Source organism: Capricornis sumatraensis, chromosome 12, assembly GCF_032405125.1.
Source record: "Capricornis sumatraensis isolate serow.1 chromosome 12, serow.2, whole genome shotgun sequence".
Taxonomy (NCBI): domain Eukaryota; kingdom Metazoa; phylum Chordata; class Mammalia; order Artiodactyla; family Bovidae; genus Capricornis; species Capricornis sumatraensis.
The window spans coordinates 83,732,058-83,757,630 of NC_091080.1; the positions used below are offsets into that span (position 1 = coordinate 83,732,058).

Genomic DNA, 25,573 nt, shown 5'->3' on the forward strand with positions numbered 1-25,573 from the left:
AAACAAAGCCCTGTCACGTCGGCTGAAGGAAAATTTCTCTTTCTACTCAACAAAATACAACCCCAGACTTGACAGCTTGCAGTAAGTCCCGCCCGGCAACAATTAAACACCTTGCAAGCCAAAATGCGTACACAATCCGTGAGGTCCCCTGCCGGCAGGGCCGGGCTCGCACCCAACGTGAATTTTTAGAGTAAGTCGGTCTGTGTAATTTTATTCTAACAGCGAACTTAAGGCAATGATAAACTAAAGAATTAGTGGTGAACTGAATTAATCCTAAACTTGTTTAAAATACACACCCTTATATTACTCCATTAAATCATTCCTACGTTCTGTTTGCAAGGACTCTCATCAATAACGTTTGAGTGGCATGTCTGATTCAGCGCAATGAATCACTAACCTTTCTGGTGATTACATAGGTAAACGCACTACCAAATTCAAGGTAGGATGTTTTGAACTGTTTTTCACACTGTTGTGAAATCTCTGGTGAGTTTATTGTGAAGCTCTTTCTAAAAAAAAAAAAAAAAAGGTTAATACAGGTTAACATTCTTGGTATTGAAATCTTCAATGTACTATTTAAAGAAAAAGGCTCAAAACCCTTGAACTGTAGAGCAAAGCGGCCATTGCAGGCACTTACACGCCAGAAGAGAAAAAAAGATATTCACTGGCATTGTGACCGGAGACATTGTTGTAAACTTCCCCATCCATTGTGACGCTGAAGCTCTCGCCAAAAGCATTAACGAATCTGAAACAGAAAACCATCCGTCTTGTGAGCGGACTATTTGCTCCAGGTCACAGTATGTTGCACTTGAAGCTGGGCTCTGTTTCCTTTTGGAAGGAATTTAAGATGTTTGCAGAAGACTTCTAGAGTATAAAGACAGAAAGTAACCAAGTCTAGGTTTGTCTTTGCTTGCCTGCTCATTAGAACACACCTAAAAGAATTTATTTGACACAGTGAAATGCTGGGAACGCTTCTAACTACTTTGTAACTAGCAACTATTTCAGTGATATTTGGGGATGTTACGTATGGGTTGAAATAGGTGCTGATCTCTTTCCAGAAGGCAGCCGTGTCTTTGGGCTTCTTACTCCAAAAACTTGAGAGCCAAGGCGGTAAACGACCAAAAGCAGAAGTTGCTGAGTACCTAAAGGTCAGTCTCCAACTGGGGCTTCTTTTGGGGGTCAGAGAAGCCCAGTTATTTCCTTTACCTTCTTAAAGAGCACCCTCAGGCAAGGAGGGGCTCCAAGGAGTGGAGAGGATGACTTGGGCCAGCCCAGGAAGCAGAGAGAGTTTTAAGGAATTCCCTTTAGACGGTAGAGACCTATGCCTGCAGACCACAGGGTAACAGTGACCAGCATCCCGTAGGAATACGGCTGGGATGGGACGCCCAGGAGCACTGGGCGCTGGGTCCCAAGGTTTCTAGTCTCTGCAGTGTCCCCTGTGCCCAAGCTTCCATGGGACCCATTGAGTTATTTCCTCCAGAGGACCATATAGGTGGTGACCAGGGGGACAAATGGTTAGAGGACGCTTCCTCAAATGTTCCAGGCTAGAGAAGACTCTGACATTCTTATACTGCCCCAGGGAGGAGAAGTGCGCTGCCCCAAATAAGACCGGTGGGTCTTTTCTGACAGAGACACGAGTGAAGGTATACAGATGATCTACTTTAGAGAATGAGAAGTGATAATGGTATATACTCAAGTACCATAGAGAACAATGTAACTTTCACATCCATAAAATATAGGGTGATGGAATAAAATTTATGTTTCAAGGCAGGACAAGAAAATGAAGCATAATATATTTCTTACCCATACTGAGCCCTCCCTAGTGGCATGTGTCTTCATTATACATTAACCAGACCTCCTCAAAGGTGAGAAAGCTGGCTCCACTGCAGAGTTCAATGCTTTTTGTTTTGTTTCCTCTGATGCCAGCAATGTGAGTCCTTGGAAGGTAACATGGCTTCCTTATTCAGTAAGGGATCATGGTTACCTGCTGCTCACTTTGTACATTCAGATCTGGCCCCTGTGTTTTTGGTGAGCCTGATGCAAAAATGTCAGTGTGTCATTTTGATGCATAATTCTTTTGTCTCAAAAATGTATATTTTGAAGTACCTTTGTATAAATGAAGTACCTTTGACTTCTAACAAGTGGAGCAGGTCTCAAGAGTTTTTTGGAAGAGTGCTTCCTGGGTTATACTTCTCAGATCGGCTCAAATAAAATTCTCTATTTCTTCTTTAGATGGACTATTAATTTTTTTGTCAACGGTGGCCAAATTTCATCTACGTTTGTGGCAATAAGTAATATTGGTCAAATTCCAGGGACTGAGGGAACATTTTTATGAATGAAATTCAAGTCCAGAAGTCCTTAGGCATTTGACGTGTGTCATTTGACAGGTGATTCAAGTAGAAAACGGAACCTGATGGAGCCTAACAGAGTGAATTCTGCTCCAAACTGGAAATGCCACTTTTATAGAACACTAAGATGAACCATCTGAAACACAGACAGTGGAAATAGCATGAAATTAGGAGTAGACCCTTGGGCCTGGGGCCTGGCTTTGTATATTATAAGACATAATACTTAAAATATTACCCTAACACTTGAGTACTATTGCCTGCCTGACTTATGTCTTAGGGTTGGTACGAGATACCAGTAAGAATGGAAATAATCTGAGGGAAAAAAAAAAGGCAGCATCACAAATATCAGATGTGTTCCCATATACACACAGAAAATAGGAAAGCATAAGCAGCAAACACAGTCTGAGCTCTTTGAAGGGTGAGGAAAGCAGAGGTTCGAGACCTACTGAGCTCTAAGAGTTTTGACTAGGGCAAATCCTACGTCCCATTAAGGGACCCTTGGCTTTGGCCTCTTAGGAGCACCAGGATCTAAGCTACAAAGTTTTCTCAGTGGGAACCAGCTGAGAAAGTGACACACATAGGACCGGTTCCTTGAAGAATAACTAGGGGAGAGATATTTGTTCCTCTTCAATTAAAAATAAATAGGCTTTATGGCAGGAATCCCTTAGAAGAAATGGAGTAGCCATCATGGTCAACAAAAGAGTCCAAAATGCAGTACTTGGCTGCAGTCTCAAAAACGACAGAATGATCTCTGTTTGTTTCCAAGGCAAACCATTCAATATAATCGTAATCCAAGCCTATGCCCCAACCAGTAACACTGAAGAGGCTGAAGTTGAATGGTTCTATGAAGACCTACAAGACCTTTTAGAACTAACACCCAAAAAAGATGTCCTTTTCATTATAGGGGACTGGAATGCTAAAGTAGGAAGTCAAGAAACACCTGGAGTAACAGGCAAATTTGGCCTTGGAGTATGGAATGAAGCAAGGCAAAGCCTAATAGAGTTTTGCCAAGAAAATGCACTGGTCATAGCAAACACCCTCTTCCAATAACACAGAAGACTCTACACATGGACATCACCAGATGGTCAACACCGAAATCACATTGATTATATTCTTTGCAGCCAAAGATGGAGAAGCTCTATACAGTTAGCAAAAACAAGACTGGGAGCTGACTGTGGCTCAGATCATGAACTCCTTGTTGCCAAATTCAGACTTAAATTGAAGAAAGTGGGGGAAACCACTAGACCATGCAGGTATGACCTAAATCAAATCCCTTATGATTATACAGTAGAAGCGAGAAATAGATTTAAGGGACTAGATCTGATAGACAGAGTGCCTGATGAACTATGGACGGAGGTTCCTGACATTGTACAGGAGACAGGGATCAAGACCATCCCCATGGAAAAGAAATGCAAAAAAGCAAAATGGCTGTCTGGGGAGGCCTTACAAATAGCTGTGAAAAGAAGAGAGGCGAAAAGCAAAGGAGAAAAGGAAAGATATAAGCATCTGAATGCAGAGTTCCAAAGACTACCAAGGAGAGATAAAGCCTTCCTCAGTGATCAATGCAAAGAAATCGAGGAAAACAATAGACTGGGAAAGACTAGAGATCGCTTTAAGAAAATTAGAGATACCAAGGGAACATTTCATGCAGAGATAGTCTCAATAAAGGACAGAAATGGTATGGACCTAACAGAAGCAGAAGATATTAAGAAGAGGTGGCAAGAATACACAGAAGAACTGTACAAAAAAGATCTTCATGACCCAGATAATCACAATGGTGTGATCACTCACCTAGAGCTAGACATTTTGGAATGTGAAGCCAAGTGGGCCTTAGAAAGCATCACTATGAACAAAGCTAGTGGAGGTGATGGAATTCCAGTAGAGCTATTTCAAATCCTGAAAGATGATGCTGTGAAAGTGCTGCACTCAATATGCCAGTAAATTTGGAAAACTCAGCAGTGGCCACAGGACTGGAAAAGGTCAGTTTTCATTCCAATTCCAAAGAAAGGGACTGCCAAAGAATGCTCAAACTACCGCACAATTGCACTCATCTCACATGCTAGTAAAGTAATGCTCAAAATTCTCCAAGCCAGGCTTTAGCAGTATGTGAACCGTGAACTTCCAGATGTTCAAGCTGGTTTTAGAAAAGGCAGAGGAACCAGAGATCAAATTGCCAACATCTGCTGGATCATCAAGAGAGTTCCAGAAAAACATCTATTTCTGCTTTATTAACTATGCCAAAGCCTTTGACTGTGTGGACCACAATAAACTGTGGAAAATTCTGAAAGAGATGGGAATACCAGACCATCTGACCTGCCTCTTGAGAAACCTATATTCAGGTCAGGAAGCAACAGTTAGAACTGGACATGAAACAACAGACTGGTTCCAAATAGGAAAAGGAGTACGTCAAGGCTGTATATTGTCACCCTGCTTATTTAACTTATATGCAGAGTACATCATGAGAAACGCTGGACTGGAAGAAGCATAAGCTGGAATCAAGATTGCCGGGAGAAATACCAATAACCTCAGATATGCAGATGACACCACCCTTACGGCAGAAAGTGAAGAGGAAGTAAAAAGCCTCTTGATGAAAGTGAAAGAGGAGAGTGAAAAAGTTGGCTTAAAGCTCAACATGCAGAAAACGAAGATCATGGCATCTGGTCCCATCACTTCTTGGGAAATAGATGGGGAAACAGTGGAAACAGGGTCAGACTTTATTTTCGGGGGCTCCAAAATCACTGCAGATGGTGACTGTAGCCATGAAATTAAAAGACGCTTACTCCTTGGAAGAAAAGTTATGACCAACCTAGATAGCTAATATGCTTTTTAATATAAAAGCCAAGACATTACTTTGCCGACTAAGGTCCATCTGGTCAAGGCTATGGTTTTTCCAGTAGCCATGTATGGATGTGAGAGTTGGACTGTGAAGAAAGCTGAGTGCCGAAGAATTGATGCTTTTGAACTGTGGTGTTGGAGAAGACTGTTGAGAGTCCGTTAGACTGCAAGAAGATCCAACCAGTCCATTCTGATGGAGATCAGCCCTGGGATTTCTTTGGAGGGAATGATGCTGAAGCTGAAACTCCAGTACTTTGGCCACCTCATGTGAAGAGCTGACTCATTGGAAAAGATCCTGATGGTGGGAGGGTTGGGGGCAGGAGGAGAAGGGGATGACAGAGGATGAGATGGTTGGATGGCATCACTGACTCGATGGACGGGAGTTTGAGTAAACTCTGGGAGTTGGTGATGGACAGGGAGGCCTGGCGTGCTACGATTCATGGGGTCGCAAAGAGTCGGACATGACTGAGTGACTCAACTGAACTGAACTGAACAGGTATAGCTTCCAGTCATTTATTGCTGGTATATACAAATACGTTTGTCTTGTTATTGGCCTTGTATCCTGTAACCCTCCTAAACTCACTTAGTGAGTCTATGAGCTTTTGCTATCGAGTCCATGGGACTTGTGATGTAGACATTCATGCCTTTTGCGTGTGGAGAGAGTTTTATTTCTTCCTTTCCAATCTAGATGTTCTTACATATTTTTCTTGCCTCATGGCACTAGCATCTGCAAGGATCTTGAAAAAGAATGGAGTAGGCGACCTGACCTAGTTCCTGATTTTGCAGGGGGGAGCATTTAGACGTCTGCCATTAAGTGCAACGTTAGCTGGGATTTCTTTAAATTCTGTTTATTTTGCTGTGCTGGGTCTTTGCTGCTGCGCACGGGCTTTCTCTAGTTGCGGTGAGCGGGGGCTACTCTTCTGTGGTGCACGGGCTTCCCATTGTGGGGGCTTCTCTTGTGGAGCGTGGGCTCTAGCATACCCAGGCTTCAGCAGTTGCAGTATGTGGGCTCAGTACTTGTGGAGCAAGCTTAGTTGCCCCGTGGCATGTAGAATCTTCCCTGACCAGAGTCTGAACCTGTGCCCCCTGCACTGGCAGGTGGACTCTTAACCGCTGGACCATCAGGGAAGGCCAGTACTTTTTCAGAATAAGGAACTTCCTTCCCTTCAGCTCCTAGTTTGCTGAGGGTTGTTAAATGAATGGATGCTGAATTTTATCAAATCTTTTTTCCGCATCAATTGATTTGATGATGTGGATTTTCCTCTTTAGTAGATTAAGATGATGGATTTTATTTATGATTTAAAAAATAGTGAACTGGCCTCACATTCTTGGGGGAAACCCCAGACTCTCATCTGATATCCTTGTTACAGCTGGATTTTACCATGGGTACACATTACTTCCATAAGATGCTGATATAACTTAAGTGTTAAAGAAGTACACATACCTGATTCCATTTCTCCCTTTTTCTGGCTTCTGGTTAAGGCCATCTTTTACCTGAGAAAGAAAACATTATCAAATCTAATTCCTTAGAATAAGTTCCAATGAACAGCTCAGGCTTTAGAGAAGGAGAGTGCTGGGGGTATTTATTCTAGGAGCCAAGGGCACCGTGATTAAATTAGTCAGTCTCCACCACTCAGCCTTGGTTTATGTGAAGTTAAAAGGAGCCTTCACAATTTTTAAAAACTTTTTTATTTTGTATTGTGAGTGCATGCTAAGTCACTTAAGTCGTGTCTGACTCTCTGCGACCCTGCGGACTGTAGCCCGCCAGGCTCCTCTGTCCATGGCATTCTCCAGGCAAGAATACTGGAGTGGGTTGCCATTTCCTTCTCCAGGGGATCCCTCTGACCCAGGGATCGAACCCACCTCTCTTATGTCTCCTGCACTGACAGGCGGGTTCTTTACCACTGTGCCACCCGGAAAGCCATTTTATATTGGGGTACAGTCAATTAATGACGTGATAATTTTGGGTGAACAGTGAAGGGGCTCAGCCACACATAAACATGCATACATTCTCCCCGAAACTCCATTCCCATCCAGGCTGCCACATAATATCGAGCAGAGTTCCATAAGCCTTTGCAATTTTTAGTGCTTGCTTTTTAGTGGTTCCATAGATCACTGCTCTCTTAAGAATGTAAGGCAAGCCTCTCAACAGCCCCCTGATTACACACATTACCAACAAGTCTTAATTCTGTACTGCAGTTTTGTAGAAGCTCACCGAAACTCACAGAATACCCACAACTCCTTCACTAGGTCAGCCACACCTTCATAGCTTCTTTATATGCTGAGCGGAACATCTAGCTGTCCATACTTGGTCATGAAATTGTCTTAACGCATTTCTATTGCTTTTGCTTGATGCAGTCACTCTATTTTTTTCAGAGACGGCTCTACTTTTCCAATTCAGTTCAGTTCAGTTGCTCAGTCGTGTCCGACTCTGCGACCCCATGAAATCACAGCACACCAGGCCTCCCTGTCCATCACCAACTCCCGGAGTTCAAATTACTCAGTGCCAGTTTCTAAAATGACTACTATTAAAGGTATATTTAAAACTTTATTACAAAAAGTCTCTTGAGAATGCACACAGGTACTGTGCAACTTCTGTTCAAACACACCATACTGTGCCCAGAAGTTCTTTTTAAAATTTGTCAAATTCCTATCAACACTTCCCATCCACCAGTCAAACCTTTATTGGAAGTCAGATGACTATGTCCTTGAAAAAGCAAGAATCGAGGATTATCTAATACAATACTACATGGGGGTAAAACAAAGTCACACCACTGAACAGCCATGTCTCCAACAACACAAACAGTCAGAGTCAGCTGAGAACGCCCAGCTACTTACCACTTGGTAGTTACTTGGGGCCCAGACGAGAAGGGTATGGCGATGGCCGGACTCAAAGTTATGAGTTACTGGAGTGACTGGTGATCCAGCAGAAGAAACGTTTATACTTAGGTTGTCTACGTTGAAAGTCATAAATCCGTTTGTCTATAACGGGGGGAAAGGGTCACAGTTTACCCCGGAGCCTTGTTCTGTACTAAGTGACACTGCCATCCATACTATTTGACATTCCCAGGTCATGTTCATACACATCAAAAATGCCTTGGGGGGAGCTGGCATTGGTTCATCTCAGCTTCTGCACAAGCCCACCCCTGTGGACTCTAGTCTGAAGTTGTTTAGCATTACCACAAGAACTATGACTTTCATTCAGCATTTTACTTCCATTTTATGATAATAAACGCTACGGAAATTATTTCTACCATTGGGCAAAGAGCCACATCAAGGAAAAGCAACAGCCTGGGTGAAAACCAATAGTGGCCTTTCCTAAGCATTGGGAGTCAAGCACTCTTTCTTCCTGCACAGTTATTAGCTTGGCGAGATCTAAGGGAGTGGTCCTCAACAGAACCTCAACAGGTGGCTGAACAGCAATGAGACCAGTTAAATCTAAACTTCAGGAGCTGGGATGCCATTGTTAGAATTATCAAAGCTCTCCAGAGAAGAGAAGCTCTAATTGAGACCCATGACCATCCATCCACAGTAAGGCGTTCCAGCCTCAGACTCGTGTGGCAGTATCTCTAGTTTCTGTGAGTGTGTGTGTGTGTGTGTTTGTATGTGTGCACGTTTAGTCACTCAGTCACGTCCAACTCTTTTGCGACCCTATGGACCTTAGTCTACCAGGCCCCTCTTTCCATGGGATTCTCCAGGCAAGAATATTGGAGAGGGTTGCCATTTCCTCCTCCAGGGGATCTTCCTGACCCAGGGATTGAACCTGCGTCTCTAGCACCTCCTGTTTACTGTTGCGCCACCTGAGAAGCTCCTGGCTTCTACATAAGAAGATGCCAAAAGCCAAATCCCAGTTGTGACAACAAATGTCTCCAGAGATTGTCCAGTGTTCCCTGAGGGGCCAGAATGGCGTTGGTGGAGAACCACTGACCCAGAACCTTGCCCTTTAAAGTGTGGTTTGATGTACCAGCAAAAGTACTGTCACCAGAAAGTTTGTAAAAATGCAGCATTTCAGACCCACTGGTCACGAATCTGCATTTTAACAAGTTCCCTGGGTGACTCATAGACACTGGTCCAGAGTGAAGCCAGAATTAGATTAAAGATGAAGATGTTTCACTTTGGGGCTTGTCTTGGGATTGCTCCAAAGAACCCAGAAGATCGGCTCTCCAAACCCTATTATTATAGCTCGGGTCAGAAGAGGGAAAAGAAAGCTCACTTTTACTTACTTGAGACATCTGGTCACATGTCACTGTCGTTCCGGGAAAAGACACGGTCATGCTATTATTTCCTATATTCAGGACTTTGATTTGGACTTCATTTCCTTTGGGGAAGACGGGCAGAGTTTTCTGAACAAAATAAAAGAGACGTGGCCTTGAGGTCCTTGGTGCATGTTGACGATGACCTTAACCTTGGCACTGTGATCCTATCTCCCTGGCTGAGGCAGCCATGTTGGCTGAGGCACACCAGACATCCACCATGAAGCCCAGGAGGCCTCCATTCCCACGTCTCCTGGCACCCGTAGAAAGTGACACTCGTCTAGAACACGGTAACAGTCAGCAAGAGGCTGTTCCAGCTCCTACCTGGCCACCTCCAAGTCAAACCTGGTCAAAAGATGCCAGGTTATGCAGCCCAGTACACGGAGGGTCAGAGCAACCATCCCCTACACGAGGCTGCTGTGGTAGGGCCTGGGATCTTCTCGCCCCTGATGCCAGCCTCCCTGCTCATAACTCTGGAAGCCCAGACCTCAGCCCTAGACATGGTGCTCTGAAGGGCCCCTCACAACGCTTTATGGACCCCTACCTCACACTCTGCTCAGGGGTCCTGCCTTTTCCCTACCATGTCTTCTCTCAAATCCCAGGGTCACTGAGGCAATCCATGTCGATTTTAGCCCCATAGTTTCCCATAAAGTGAGCCATGTCCAAGAGAAGGTGAGCACACCCAAGTTTATGGCAGGATTACTGACAGCAGCCACGAGGTGGAATGACCCAATGTCCATCAACAGGTAAATGGAAAAGAACAGGTGCTACATCCACGTGACAGACTGTTCTTCTGCCTGAAGGGAGGAAACTCTGACATGTGCTACAACTTGACACCGTGCTCAGGGAAGTCAGTCAGACACAAGAATACAAGGACTGTATGACTCCACTTCCATGAGATACAGACAACAGTCAGATTCATGGAGACAAAAAAGAAAGGTCGTGCCTGGGGTACTGGAGAGATGGAAAACAAGGAGCTGTTGTTCAGTGGGTACAGGGTTTCAGTTCTGCAAGACAAAAAGAGTTCTAGAGATTGAGGTCACTACCATATGGATGTTCTTAGCGCTACCAAACTGTACACGCAGAAATGGTTAAGATGGTAAATTTTATGTTATATATATTTTACCACAATTAAAAATTTAAACAGAGAGGGGGGAGAGAGGGAGGGAGAGACAGAAAGACAGAGATGGAGAGAGAGACAGAGAGAGAGAGCATGGGGTGAAGGAGTTGGGGGAAAGGAGGGGAGAGCAGAGAGGGTATGCGAGACACAGAGAGAGACCTTTTATCGAAAACCTGATCTCAGACGAACAGCCTTAGTCCCATTTTGAGCCCAACTGACATGTGGATGAGCTGCGAACTAACCATAACGGGAATGTCAGAATACAAAAGGTGTCTTCCCATTAACAGTTTCCCGTTAATGAGCTTTTTGAAGGACTGTGTGAGTGACCAACCTCTTTTAACCAGATCTCCTAGGAGTTTAGATAGCAAAACAACAAGTTCCACAACCTTCCCTCCATCATAAAAACTGTATTCTAAATGGAAGCCCCCATGTACATAAGTGCCATCTAAGTTTTCTCCTGAGTGTGCCCTTTCGGCCCTGCATCCTGGCCGCGTGCTCTGCAGGGAGAAGAACCCGCAGGGTGTCCTGACTGAAAGGGCACACTGCCCACAGCTCCAGGGCCTGCTTCACCAGCCAGTCCCTGCCTGGCCCCCCTCACAGTCTCAGTCCTGGAGGAGGACGTGCCCCCCGACCCACCAGGAGAGGCCACTGGAGAATCAGAAGGCAACTCACGTCAATGTCCACCTGCACGATGGCAGCCGCCACGAAAGCCATGGAAGCCAGAAACATGCCGACGGTCATCTTCTTCAGGGAGCTGGGGGTGAGCGAGAGGGCGGCTCTCAGGAGGCCTTGCGCTCGTGCGCTGAGGGCACGGCCCGCAGGGAGCGCTCCTCCCCCACCCCGACAAACCCATTCCCCCGAAACACATGGACCCCAAGGGTCTCTCCTTCATTTTTTAAACTAAGCACACATCTTCTTTTATTTATTTTTGGCTGTGCCCACAGAGCTTGAGGAAACCTAGTTCCCCAGCCAGGAATCGAACTTGTGGCCCCTGCAGCGGAAGTGCGGGGTTGTAAGCGCTGGACCGCCAGGGAAGTCCCTCCAAGGGCCTCTTTGGCTCTTATTCATGACCAAGATGAAGGAGGATAAACGTAATACAGTTTCTCACTTGCATTTGGACATTTAATTTCTAGAGACGCCTCTGTATCGTAGTTGAAAGTTCTATCATCTGCACATGCCAGGCAGTCTTAATTAGAGGCTTACTGCAGATGGCCATTAAAGCACTATTATTTTTAAGGGCAAATTTTCAGAAACGTCAGCACATAGACATCTGATTCAAAATTATTTCTTGGAAAACTCCCTCAGACACGTGGAATCGTGGGAGAAGAGCCAGACATTCCTACCACCAGGGCTCTGGGAGGTGAGGGAACACAGCCCCAACCCCGACCCTAAGCCGAGGGTCACCTACGTGAAATTTAAACCACACTTTGCGATCAGAGGATATACCACGGCATCCATGATGGGGACCATGATGACGATCAGGATGGCGTTCACCGTCTGCAGGTGAAGCGGAGAGGGGCCGTTACTGTCTCAGTGGTGGCTCTGAGCTCAGAAAGTAACTGAAGTATTTTCCCCTACCTGCATCTGATCCGGCTGGATTTCAATGATTCCCTAAAAAAGAGGGGGGATATCTCACTGATAAGTTCGCATAGAGGATCACTTGAGGGCTTGAAATGTTATGAGAGGGAAGCAGAAAGAGGGCAAAGGAATAGTGGCCCGGGGTAGTCCATATCTCCAGGCCCCAGACTTACAATCTTCCCACTCATGGTCGTTGCTTGCAGTGTCCACCTGGAGCCCTTAAAAAACAAATAGGCTTACTGCATCATTTGGGAACATGAGTTTTAAAAGTTTTACAAGTCAGTGTGGAGTTTTTTCCTAATCAGGAATGAGGTCTGAATTGTTACGGGGTTTAAAACTGTTTGTCAACATCAGGCTGGTTTCTGGCTCCACTGTGACTATTGGTGAGGACAAACCGCTTGCATTTCCACTGTTCAGTTAACAACAAATAGTACTCCAAGCCCTCACGAAGGATGCACCAAGTACTGCTTTGAGATAAGCTAGCTCCAATAGTTTGGCCACCTGATGCAAAGAGACAACTCACTGGAAAAGACCCTGAGGGTGGGAAAGATTGAAGGCAGGAGAAGAGGGTGGCAGAGGAGGAAATGGTTAGATAGCATCACCGACTCAATGGACATGAGTCTGAACAAACTCTGGGAGATAGTGGAAGACAGGGAAGCCTGGTGTGCTGCGGACCATGGGGTCGCAAAGAGTAGGACATGAACTTAGTGACTGAACAACAACATCCTTCAGAAAGACAAAAATGCACTTGGGAGGTTTGTTGGGAAGCTGACATCACCTGCAAGGTGAGAGCAGCTCCATACCCTGAGGAAATTCTCTATTCACTGGGGTCACAGTTTCAGGAATATCATAACTGTTAAGAGTTCTACTGCTGACAGCTAGACTGTCCTAAAGTGTAACTCCATCAAGAGGGTGATGGATTTAAACCTGGGCAGCCTATTGACATTCAACCTGCTTTGCAGTAACAGATGATGCAGGACTGCACAAGTGGATGTTATATAGCCCATGCAGAACTGGATATGTGAATCTTTCAGTGTAATCTATCTCATCCAGTCCCTCCGCTGGGAGAACAGCATAGGAAGTCAGGAAGTCTGCCACTGGCTGAGCTCTTAATCAAAGCCGGTCACTGACTACTTAATACACGTTCTCTCTTTTGATCCTCACCGCCTTGTCCTGGGTCATTACACTTTCAGAAGGCTCACAGGATGATACCAGGTCACACAGCTGAAAGGTGCTGAGTGTGTTTCTAGTGCAAGCCTGATTCTAATAACTGGTCCCTGCCCAACATGCAAAACAGGTTAAGACGCTGGTCTAAATTCCATACATTCAAACAAGGAGATTAATGTCTACACTTTTTTTTTCCCCCAAGAGATGATATATTCTTTTAATAATCATACCTGTGCAATAAAACCATGCATGTGTGCAAATTTTTTTATTCAACTTCAGTTTCTAAAAGAAAGGCTATCTTATGACTTTGGCTCCTGAGTGTCATGCATTGGGTTTTCTAACCTTATTTTGAAAAATTCCTAGGTACGTGTCTTCCTGCTGTACAAGTCAATGATGTGTTCTAGCTCCTGCTCTGGGAAGAATGACTTTAGCAGAGTCATTTCACATTTCTGGATGGTACTTCTAGCCCAAGCATCCCATTTCAGTGTGCAAGATATCAAGTTTCAGTCTAAATATTCTGTGGATCCCATACAAGACAATACATCTTTTACTTGCTGTATCAAACTGGTCAATCCTAAAGGAAATCAACCCTGAATATTCACTGGAAGGGCTATTGCTGAAACTGAAGCTCCAATACTTAGGCCACCTGTTGCAAAGAGATGACTCACTGAAAAATACCCTGATGCTGGGAAAGACTGAGGGCAAAAGGAGAAGGAGGCAACAGAGGATGAGGTGGTTGGATAGCATCACTGACTCAATGGACATGAATTTGAGCAACTCTGGGAGATAGTGGAACAGGGGAGCCTGGTACGCTGCAGTCCATGGCGTCGCAAAGAACTGGACACGACTTAGCAGCGACTAAACAACACCCATCAGTAGAAAAATTCTTTGTTCTTACTCTGACTGGCAGGAGTCCTGGAGACTTGGGTCAAATCTTTCGCAAGACTCCTATGGACATGTACACACTGCTGTATTTAAAATGGATCACCAACAAGCACCTACTGTATAGCACAGACAACTCTGCTCAATGTTACATGGCAGCCTGGATGGGAGGGGACAGTGGACACGCGTATATGAATGGCTGAGTCCCTTGGCTGTACACCTGAAACTGTTACAACATTGTTAATTGGCTATACCCTAGTACAAAATAAAAAGTTAAAAAAACATTTTCCAAGGCTTCTTTACTCGACCCCTACCTAATTTTTCTTCATTATTTTGCCACCCAGATGTGGATAGAACCATCTAGAGTTAATTAAAAAAAAAAAAAGAAACTCAAGGTGATTTATTGGAAAAGACCCTGATGCTGGGAAAAGTTGAGAGCAAGAGGAGGAGGGGTGATGGAGTATGAGATGGTTGGATGGTATCACTGACTCAATGGACGTGAATGAGAGCAAACTCCGGGAGACGGTGAAGGACAAGGGAGCCCGGTGTATTGCAGTCCGTGGGCTCGCCAAGAGCCGGACACAACTGACCGAACAACAACAAGGTGATCTAACAGTTACCACATAAATGAAACATGAAAAAGGAACTGGAAGGGAACATTTTCAGGAGCTAAATAGGCCCAAAGCATGTTCTGTTAATGAAGATGTACAGAAACATAGTTTCATATTACCTGCTGATCAAACAAGGCCCAGAACATGGGGAGAGGGATGTACAGGAACATCACCCTTGTAACCATCTTAATTTGAGAGATGAGCCGCTCCTGCAGTTGAAGGAAGAGAGTGTGTCAGTCACAACCCGCCACAATCAGCACAGCTCTCCCGCAGTTCACCTAGAGACAAGCTGGGAGGTGAGTCATTGTTCCAAGAAATCTATCACAGGTGTCTTTAGAAAACCCCAAATTCCTAACGTATTGAAAATATGAATGAAAACATCTTGAACACTTGAGGTAAGGTACTCGTTTCAAGGTAAATTCACTAAATGTAAATCCCACCACCATCACTTAACTCTTCCATATTTGATCTAAAGTTATGTGACGACACATAACTCAAGGCCAATGATTCCACAGGAACGTCTATGGAAAGGTGACACTGTTTCTAGATAAATTGTATATCACTGTTTCTTAAGCTCTTTTCAGTGCAAACAAGCTCTCTCACGCATCGTCTGCTTTAAAATGCTAATAAACTTGGTGAAGATACAACCGATAATTTTATCCATGTGGCCTTAATAACATGAATTGCAATCACTGGGGCCGTTGCAGCAACAATCATCACTTACATCATATTTCTCGCTAGCCCAGTCCAGCCAGTGCTCCCTCTTAGGAAATTTCTTACTCCGATGGCTAATCCTATTTTTGATGGCAAACTGAAAGGAAGGAAAAACAAGCAAGTTTCAAAACAGAATAACTCCTTTATCAGTGAAACACATTTCAGTTGAACTCCCTTCAGTGGAAGACTCAGGGAGAAGACATGTGTCATGATGATGCTAAAGGCCTAACATGCATTTATTTTTAACCTCTCACTAACTGGGAGTGTCTGAGCTGCAGTAAACAAAACCACACTGTTACTACTTCACTCTCTGGATTCTTTACAGAGCAGCATTTAGTTGAATTACAATCTTCTAATGTGAAGCTGTATTCATTTTTAAAAGTTATTTTCTTGGCCTAAGTTCCTGAAAATAAGATCACTGACACTGTCCACGCTTCCACTCTGGATATACATTACGAAACCTGGCCTCTCCATCTTAGTTTCACTGCTCCCTGACCAACATCAGACATTGCTTGTCATTTATAAAGAAGCGAAGAGTCCCTCTGATTTGTTTTTCTTTCATTGCTGATCTTATTTTAAAGGTTCAAGAGCTATTTTTCCATCCCTCCCGTTTTGAGTTCTATTTGTGTCCTTTTCCATTTGGTAAGTTTTATAAGCAACTTCAATTTCTCAAAAGAGTAAAGGCCACCAAGAAAATGCTTAGAGCAAAGCCAAAGGTTCATGGAGATTTAATTTCAAGGAGGCAGAAGGTTTGGGGGGGCAGGGGTAACGACATGTGATCGAGAGAGAGGAGTACTGAAATACTCACCCCAATGCACCTGGCAACTTTAGACATGATGTTACCCTGGGGCCGGACCTTCTTGTACATTCCACTGCCAATGACAAACACGACTGGGGAGGGCAGAAGAAGACGTGTCAACAAAGTGTTTGACAAAATTATCTGTGACCCAGAACATGTGTTTTTATCTGAGTTACAACCTTATTTTGGAAATACTGGGAGGACTCAAATGATGGGTTTACCGCCCTCTCCCCCAAGTTCCACAGTGGTTTTGACTAATAATCACAGGGGCTTCTGAGAAATATTACACTGTGTTTTCATATGCAAACATTGAAGCCAAATACCATCTCCTTCCCAGAACTCAGGGCAGCTTGCAGATGCTCAGTACAGCGATTTGAGAGTGAGTCCTATTCCTCTTTAAAGGGATAAGTGCTTTGACAAAGCAGATTAATGCCTTATTCTACAAGGGCAGAGAACACAGGTTTAATTTTCTGGGGTTGCAATGGGAAGAGAAAATTTTTTCTTATTTTTTTCAGACCTATAGACAAAAAATAGGAATTAATCTGTTGAAACTTTTACTTAATCAAATGGGGCAGAATTTACTCTGTGGTCATGGGACAGAAACAGATCTGTCCATCTATGCATCTGCAACTACAGCTTTATGAAGGTTAAAAGTACTTTTTCAGTGAGGTCATTCTTTCATGGATCTTCTTAGAAAATGCATGGTATTGTGAAAATAACTTGGCAGGGGGCCGGAAGTCTTTCTGGAAGAGATTCTGAAAAACAATCCCTACGCTAGGATTTCTGATTATCCAACACCACAACTCAGTAGTTTTAAAACACTGATGGATTGTTTGATGATCTATTTGTTTTTGTCAGTTTAAGAAGGCTTGAAGTTTTGACAGGTGCCAGCTCTCAAGCATATCTCCAAGTATGGGGCAGATTGTGGGTGTTCTTTAAAGGAAGAGAGGTTTGCTTGTGTTCTCACTCAATGCTAATTTTCTTCAATCCAGCCCCCACAAATGTGAGATAATAAATTTCTGTTATTTAAACCACTCAGTATGTGGTGTTTTGTTATGGTAGCCCAAGGAAATGAAGACATCTACCGTCTTTCAAATTGGACTATCTCCCGTGGAATACTCTTCCCACTTTCTAGGCAGCCAATGCCAAGAACTTAACATGCAAATGACTACACACACATACTCCTCCCAGAGGGAAGATAGTCTTAAACATTTGGAGATGATACATTTCAGAAAACAGGTTTGTTTAGAAGTATTTAAATGACTGTTGGAGCAGGTTGCCATGTCTTTAGGTGAGCTGTCGATGATAAGAACAAAAGCTTTCAGCCATAGGTTCACCTCATCCAGCAGATTCTACCTCAATCTTAAAATTCCTTCTTAATCTGCCTAAATAGTTTTAAAGCCTTAAATGTCCCACTCAAGAGATCCCTTTTCCGGTAGACTCTTTTTTTTCATCCTATTCTCTCTGAAACAATATGCCAACTCTATTTTTTTTGAATTCTCAGAGTATGTTTAACATGGGATGGCAATTCTTTGGGCTGAGTACTATCACAATTTGTTACATAAACTTTTAAAAGTTGGTCACAACAATTTATGCGAGGGCCTGGCCTGACCACAGGACTGTGTTAATCTAACTGACTTCTACTTACTCAGAGATACAGCCATGAGTGCAGCAGGAACCCCAAAGGCCAGGGGGTAACAAGCTTGCTTACTGTGAATTCCACATACCTGAACTGGGGGGAAATGACAACATTAAAATTCATTATGGCAATGGTAGTACTCATTTATTTAAGTTTTTTTAAAAATCCTTAACTGGTAATTACACATTGTTTTCATTTAATTTTCTAGACTTACTCATTTGTCTTACTGATGTCATTGCCAGCTAAGCAAAGCAGCTTTGTAGCGGAAATAGCAGATGAAGGGAGATTCTAACCTTAGCCTCTAAATAGATGTCTAATACCAGCCAAGCCAAAATCAGTGGGAACCCTTATGTTCTGTGGACTTACTTAGGAGGGGAGATGAGAATGACCTGGATACAATAACCTGAAGAAAGTAGGACTCAGAAAGTAAAATCAAAGGGCCCTGGAAAATCAGGACTGTATGCCCCTGAATTCATGCCAGTTAGAAAACAGTTAGGGATTTTCCTGGTGGCTTAGTGGTTAAGACATTGCACTTCTATTGCAGGGGACACAGGTTTGATCCCTGGTCAGGGAACCAAGATCCCTCAGGCCATGTGACATGGCCAAATAAAATTAAACTAAATTTTAAAAAGAAAACAATTAGATCACCCAGGGCAGGGATCAACAAACTTTTCTGTGAAGAGTCAATAAATCTTGTAGGCTGCAGACCCGTCCTACCTACTCAGCCCCGCCTTTGTAGGGTGAAGCCAGCTACAGATTATACACACATTGATGGCTTTGTCCAGATTTCTGAATTTGGCCTGTGGGCCATAGTCTCCCAACTCCTGACTGAAGATCTGTTTTAGCTCTGAAATCCTAGGGTTGGTAAGGGAAAAAAAATAAAGACTCTGGAAGGGGCAACAGAAATGACTGCAGCCTCCAGGAATCATCTGATCCTAAAGGGGTTTGTCTTTGTCTTTGATCAGCCATCTCACAGTTCTGCAGAGAAAAAAGAGTCGACTAGGCAGAAAACTGAAGTCATGCCAATGTTGCCTGCTCATGACTGTACAAGCAATTCCTATTCACAACAATGCAAAATAATGTCCCCACCCAATAAAGAGCATAAATCTCAGGCAAATCCTCATTTACACTGATTGCAGCAGTTTTCCAGTTCCCTCACTGACTAATAAGTTACATAAAATCTTTGTAAAACATTCATTTCATATTTGTATAAGAGCCATGGTTTTCCTTTAACAACTATCCTGTTATACATTCTCCAATTCAAACATGCACAGCACATACTAGAATACAGTAGAACTTGGAGGCGGAGGGGCTTAGAGGAGGTAAGGAAACATAATGTAAGAATAAAAGCTAGTAAATGTTCATACAGAATAAGTTAGAATGAGATTTAAATGCAACTTGTCTCATTTAAACAAGTTAAATGAGATTTAAATCTTTGAAGAGTAGTACTTCAGGCAGAAATACATTAACCCCATGAATTATCTCCTTCCATAGTTCATTATGATTCGAGCTGTGGATACCATGGACACACCAAAATGGACACCTATTTTGGTCTCGTTTGTCCCCAGATATTTCCTTCCACGTGGGAAATTCACAAACTCTTAGTGGAGTGCCGGCAAGTACAAAGATCTGAGGGCTGTGGATAGCTGTTATCTCTTTCTCTTTCTTGGGGGCAGTTCTTTTAGAAATTTCTACTAGAAAATGAAAGGAAAAAGGAAAGAAGATGATAGGAAAACAAATAAAACCTAGCCTGCCAAATTCTTCCTGACTCACTGAATGTCACTGGGGAGCAAGGTCTGAAGGCAAAAATATCAACTCTGGCCTACCCAGTTTAGTTTCCAAATAGCCTCTCTTGTCTTAGCTTTTACCATAAATAAGAACTTTGCATTAACAATAATATGGAAAAATCAGGGTGGGATAGGGTGGGAGGTGGGAGGGGGGTTCGAGAGGGATGGGACATATGTATACTTATGGCTGATTCATGTTGCTATATGAGAGAAACCAACAAGATATTGTAAAGTGATTACCCTCCCATGAAAAATAAATAAATTCAAATTTAAAAAAATAGTATAGAAAAATCGATTGCTATGCTAAGGATAGTTTAGTTTCTGCAGGGGTCTCTAGGATAAGGGATTCTAATAAGATTAGAAAAAGAGATAAACCCTGAAAGAAAAGCAGTCGGCATTCTGGATTTCATGGAGTCCTCCAGCATGTATATGATGGCTGAAATGTTATGAGAGAATGGTACTGCGCCTCACTCAGTCGTGTCTGACTTTTTGCGACCCGTGGACTGTAGCTCATCAAGCTCCTCCGTCCATGGGATTCTCCAGGCAAGAATACTGGAGTGGGTTGCCATTTCCTTCTCTAGGGGATCTTCCCAACCCAGGGATCGAACCCGGGTCTCCCACATTGCAGGCAGATGCTTTAACCTCTGAGCCACCAGGGACAAATCAACAAATTCTCAACCTTTCCACCTGACTTCTCCTCACAATTAAAAAAAAAAAGAATAACCAAGGCCCATTTCAGATATACATGTTATTTTACCTCTGAGCATGGGGGTGATGATAGTAGAAAGCAAACTTCCAGCATTAATGGCCAAATAAAAGATGGAAAAAAATCTGTTCCTTTGCTTTTCCTGTAATAGAAAGGATAAGGTATGGTGACTTTGGCTATATAGCCAAGGGTCAACTGTAGCTGATGATCGGACCTGACTTTGAACCTAGCTTTGGTCAGTGTCTTATTGTCACGTGTACCCGAACAGCCTCCAATGGAGAAAACACTTTGTGTCACTGGGATCTGATTCCTGGGTGTTTATAATCATTGATGTGGTTTCAGTGGAGGCACATGTGCTTACCTGGCCCTCTTCAAACTGATCTCCGCCAAATGCAGACACGCAAGGCTTTATCCCTCCGGTACCCAGAGCGATCAGGACCAGGCCAATCATGGAGAGCGCCCTGCGAAAGAGGTGGGGATTCCAAAACATGAGATCCTTAGAAGTAGGAGCTTCTCTTTCCCCTAATTTCCCTAAGATGACCAGGCACACAGAAGGGATTCGACGTGTAGATAGTTCACAGGAATGTAGTCTTGACAGTTGAATGAAACTTGAACTCAAGGGCCTTCAAATCCGTACCTTTATCTAATAATTTATCATCTAGAAAATTTAAAACAATGTTTTAGGTGTGGAACAAAGATTTATGTATGGAATTCTTTTGTTACCTTATAATTTTTAGCAAAAGAATGTGTAAGTGAAATTTTATGCATTGTCTCTGATACAGTCATATCAGACTCGAAACAGTCGTTAGAAGACTTTAGAAAACATGATTTAATTGCAAAGCAGAACAGCAGTTTATGTAGTAGGATCTTAACTTGTTCATAAAGTACAGAAGACTGGAAAAAAGTAGAGCAAAAGGTTTATAACTTTTTTATAATAAAGAGATCATCATAATAAAAGGGATTAAATATGATCTTTAAATTTTACTTTTGTATTTTTCAAGTTACTTGTGTTTTACCTCCTGAATCGAAGAAAATAACTCATAGGATCTACCAAACCTCATTTTTAGTTTTGTTAGATTTACAATAGGTTGCTACAGATTTTGAGCTTCCCAGGTGGTGCTAGCGGTAAAGACCCCATCTGTCAATGCAGGAGACATAAGACATGGGTTTGAACCCTGGGTTGCGAAAATCCCCTGGAGGAGGGAATGGCAACCCACTCCAGTATTTTACCTAGAGAACCCCAGGGACAGAAGAGCCTGGTGGGCTACAGTCCATGGAGTTGTGAAGAGTCAGACACAACTGAACTGACTGAGCCTGCACTCACTACAAATTTCAGATTTTATAAACGCTTATTCCATATTTTCTTGGTTGTTAATACTGTTTTAAAATGCTAAAAATATTTTATGAAACAGATAAAGTTAAGGACAATACTTCACATAGTAAGAATTTTTTTAAAATTAAAAAAATATTTTTTTAAAAACCATGTCTGTCTTCCTGGATTAACATCTATTTCAGCCTATTTGCCTCTTAAAACAACTTGTCTTTGGTGGTATCACTCTAAGCATTTTAAAGGACAACAAAAACATAGCCAGTTGAATATTATATACCCTCTACTCTCAGCAGGGTTTCAGTACTAACTTCACAAAATAAAATAAGTCACTATGCTGTCTTACGTATGTACTGCCTGGCAGGCAGTGTTCCGGGCTTTCCACCTGGATTAATACACAGGCAGGTATTATTACAAATGAGGACACCTGGGCACGAGGTGAAAAACTTGCTGAAGATCACACAATAAGCAAGAGGCATAGGCAGAACTTGAACCCATACAGCCTGGCACCAAAGTACATGTTCTTAATTGACATTGTAGATTAGAAAATTGAGGGATGGAGGAGATAAGTTGGCCCAGGTCTTTCAGCTCGTCTGTGGGATACAGACCCTGGGAAATTGAGCTGTGGGCTGAGTTTATACCCACTGGCCCCCACCAACACGGTACCCTGGGGGGACCATGCATGTCACATCCAGGGACTAGTCTGGAAGGCAATCTGATTAACCAACAAACCAGAAACACAAGATACTGCAGATACTAATTTGAATTTCAATGGTATTTTCCTAACCCATTAGATGGTTTACTATAGATCCAGGAACTGAAGCGAAAGACCAGGAAGCGAAATAAATCTTTACAACTTGTCTGCTAGGCCAGACTGCTGTGAACGGAAATTCATCTCATAGGAGAGCTGGTGCCAATAGGACTTTTCATCAAGAAAGCAGAACATCAGATTGGAAAAAACTGAATTACTGGAAAATGAGCAGAGATGTGGTACAAGACTGAAAACTGAAGGTACAGAGTCTTGAGGAAACCTGGGGAAACCGAGGATCAGGGTCCATGTGGTCAGTGTCCCTCCAGGGAGAACAGAGATGAACACAAACACCCTGTGCGCTGACCGTGACTCAGGGCAGGTGCACCCAAGACGCCCAGCCTCCAGGTGAGCAGTGACTCCAGACAACGGTTAGGACAGTTAGGTCCTCAAGACCCAACTCTGAGTCAGTTAAACACCTCTCTCTACGCTGATGAGGAAGGAAAGCCTTCCTTCCACTTAGGATGAAGTTTCAAGTATGCTGTGTGCTAAGTTCCTCCAGTCATCTCTGACTCTTTGCAACCCTATGGACTGTAGCCCACCAGGCTCCTCTGTCCTGGGATTCTCCAGGCAAGAATACTGGAGTGGGCTGCCATGCCCTCCTCTGGGGATCTTCCTGACCCAGGGATCAAACACACATCTCTAACGTCTCCTGCATTTTCAGGTGAGTTCTTTACCACTAGTGGCAGCTGGGAAGCCCAAAGTTTCAAGGAAAATGATTAAAACTGAGAGCAGTAAAGGGAGAAGGGATAAAATAGGAGTTTGGGGTTGGCAGATACAAACTACTATATATAAAACAGATAAACAACAAAGTCCTACTATATAGGAACTGTATTTGATATCTTGTAGTAAACCATAATGAAAACATATGAAAAAGAATATGTATGCATAATGGAATCACTTTGCTGTGCATCAGAAACTAACACAACACTGTAAAGCAACTACACTTCAATTTAAAAATTAAAAAAAAAAAAAAATCAGTGCACCAGACAAGCAACTAGTGAGAAGGCGGGGGTAGGGCCACAGTTAACATCAACTCACACGTGCACAGAAATATTGTCCGGGGTTCCATCACGGTTGAAGTCCGTGAGGTCATTAATTGAGCTCACAGCGATGACCACCTGCCCAATGGTGTAGACGATGGACAGCGACACGATCGTCCTGTGTTAAAAGAGGTCAAGAGAATCCAAGTCAATCACACAAGGACTGTCCACTTCCAACGCCAGCGCAAAAAGGCCTCTGCTTCCAATTTTCAAAAGCCCAGTCACGAATGTCCTTGTTCCTCAATTTGGGACAATAACCGGATACCCCTTTGAAAGGCAGCCTGCTGAAGAATTTGGCCCCCAGCATGTAGGCACTGAGCAAAGTTGTGGCTAGAGGAGCTTGGGGAGAAGGAAGATCTGTTTTCTCTTTGAACTATGTGAAAGACTCAATGTCTAACTATCAAAATGAGGGCCTGCATCTCTGAACAGCGAGAGCAAGATTGTGTATCTGGTAACAACACTTGGGCAGGAGTGGTCCATTGGTTAATTTTGAATGATACTGACTTATTTTGAGATGGTGAATATTCCTGCCTCCGCCCACGTCACGCATTTCAGCTGGAAGAGCCTTTATTTCCTCCTGTGTTAAGTCCAAGGAAAATTCCCAAGGACCACCCCCACCCCCCTACCACTGAGGGTGCTCTTGGACCTCTCCCTGCATGACCGGCTGAGCACTCCATGCCCCACCGTCTAGCAGCTTGAGCCTTTCAGCTGCTGGGGTGTTTTCAGGGAGCTTCTTTGTGCTCCTAGTCCTTAATTCCTCATGCATCATTAACAGACGCTATTCCTGCTGCTATTTCAACATGAGACAGGAGGCCAAAAATCCTACCAACGCTACTCGCACCCACCCTGCTGAATGCCAGGCCACTGCTGAACTCTGGCCATACGAAGATGAGCAGAAATGGGGCCTGGAACCCTCTCCCCAGAGTTTTTTATGTTCCCTAATTCCTCGTGCCCTGAGCCCGCCATGCCAACTCTCAAGGCTTATCTTCATTACTTGTTGGCGTGCTCGTTAACAAGAGAGCTGCCACGACTCACTTGAACTTCCCCAGCCAGGAGTCGGCGATGAGAGCTCCGAGGATGGGCATCAGGTAGCACAGGGCGACGAACGTGTGATAGATGGCGGTGCCCAGGTTGTCGTTCCAGCCCAGGAAACGTTGGAAGTACAGGATCAGGAGTGCTTTTTGCAGAGGGAAGTGGAGGAGGAGATGGCAAGGAGGTGAGCAGTGGCAGAGGTAACTCGGGCTCCTCACTGACCGGGGGTCGGGGGGCGGAGTGGGGGGTGGTGGGAATGGGGGTGAGGGGTGTCAAAAAGGGTTACCTCTCATTCCATAGTAAGAGAACCTTTCGCAGAACTCATTGACCACGATGAAGAAGATGCTCAAGGGGTAACCGAAGCAGCTCTGACAAAGAGAAAACAGTCTGGGCTGGAAGCAAGCTCCTCCCTGGTCCAGCATCATCAGTGAGAATGAATAGCAGAAAGCAGCTGGTGTGTATTTAGTAACTTACCGCAGACCCTCCAGAGGTGGGATCCAGGATTAAGAACTTTTTATTCCCTTACACTCTACGTAGCGACAGTAACAAAATGAAGGTTTTTCTTGTTTTACAGTTTTATTGTGAGCCTGAGAAGGGCTATACAGGCAGACCTCAGAGATACAGCGGGTTTGGTTCCAGACCACCGCAGTAAAACAGTAACTGTGATAAAACAAGTCACACAAGTTTTGGGTTTTACGGTGCACATGAAAGTCATGTCTACACTATGCTGCGGTCTGTTGAGTGCGCAATAGCATTATGTCTAAAAAACAATGTTTAATTTAAAATGCCTTATTGCTGAAAAATGTTAACCGTCATCTGACAACACAGGGTTGCCACAAACCAAAAACACAGTCTCTGCGAAGCATGGTAACACGAGGAATGCCTGTACACAGAAGTTTCTAAAGAGAAGAAAAGGCCACACAGGGA

At 43.7% G+C, this 25,573-nt stretch overlaps 1 protein-coding gene across 1 annotated transcript in view; it reads right to left on the reverse strand.

The window, feature by feature from the left end:
• Positions 1-25,573, reverse strand: part of SLC15A1 (solute carrier family 15 member 1) — a 61,949-nt gene that overhangs the window by 15,433 nt on the left and 20,943 nt on the right. The window contains exons 3-20 of the mRNA XM_068984376.1: positions 24,933-25,014; positions 24,650-24,791; positions 23,613-23,732; positions 20,798-20,897; positions 20,488-20,578; positions 17,953-18,036; positions 16,314-16,396; positions 15,516-15,602; positions 14,911-15,000; positions 12,305-12,349; positions 12,132-12,164; positions 11,962-12,050; positions 11,226-11,307; positions 9,404-9,523; positions 8,019-8,162; positions 6,625-6,674; positions 635-742; positions 398-506 (exon numbers count right to left, since the gene is read on the reverse strand). Coding sequence (XP_068840477.1) covers positions 398-506; positions 635-742; positions 6,625-6,674; positions 8,019-8,162; positions 9,404-9,523; positions 11,226-11,307; positions 11,962-12,050; positions 12,132-12,164; positions 12,305-12,349; positions 14,911-15,000; positions 15,516-15,602; positions 16,314-16,396; positions 17,953-18,036; positions 20,488-20,578; positions 20,798-20,897; positions 23,613-23,732; positions 24,650-24,791; positions 24,933-25,014 — 1,659 coding nt within the window. The remainder of the gene's footprint in view (positions 1-397; positions 507-634; positions 743-6,624; positions 6,675-8,018; positions 8,163-9,403; positions 9,524-11,225; positions 11,308-11,961; positions 12,051-12,131; positions 12,165-12,304; positions 12,350-14,910; positions 15,001-15,515; positions 15,603-16,313; positions 16,397-17,952; positions 18,037-20,487; positions 20,579-20,797; positions 20,898-23,612; positions 23,733-24,649; positions 24,792-24,932; positions 25,015-25,573) is intronic.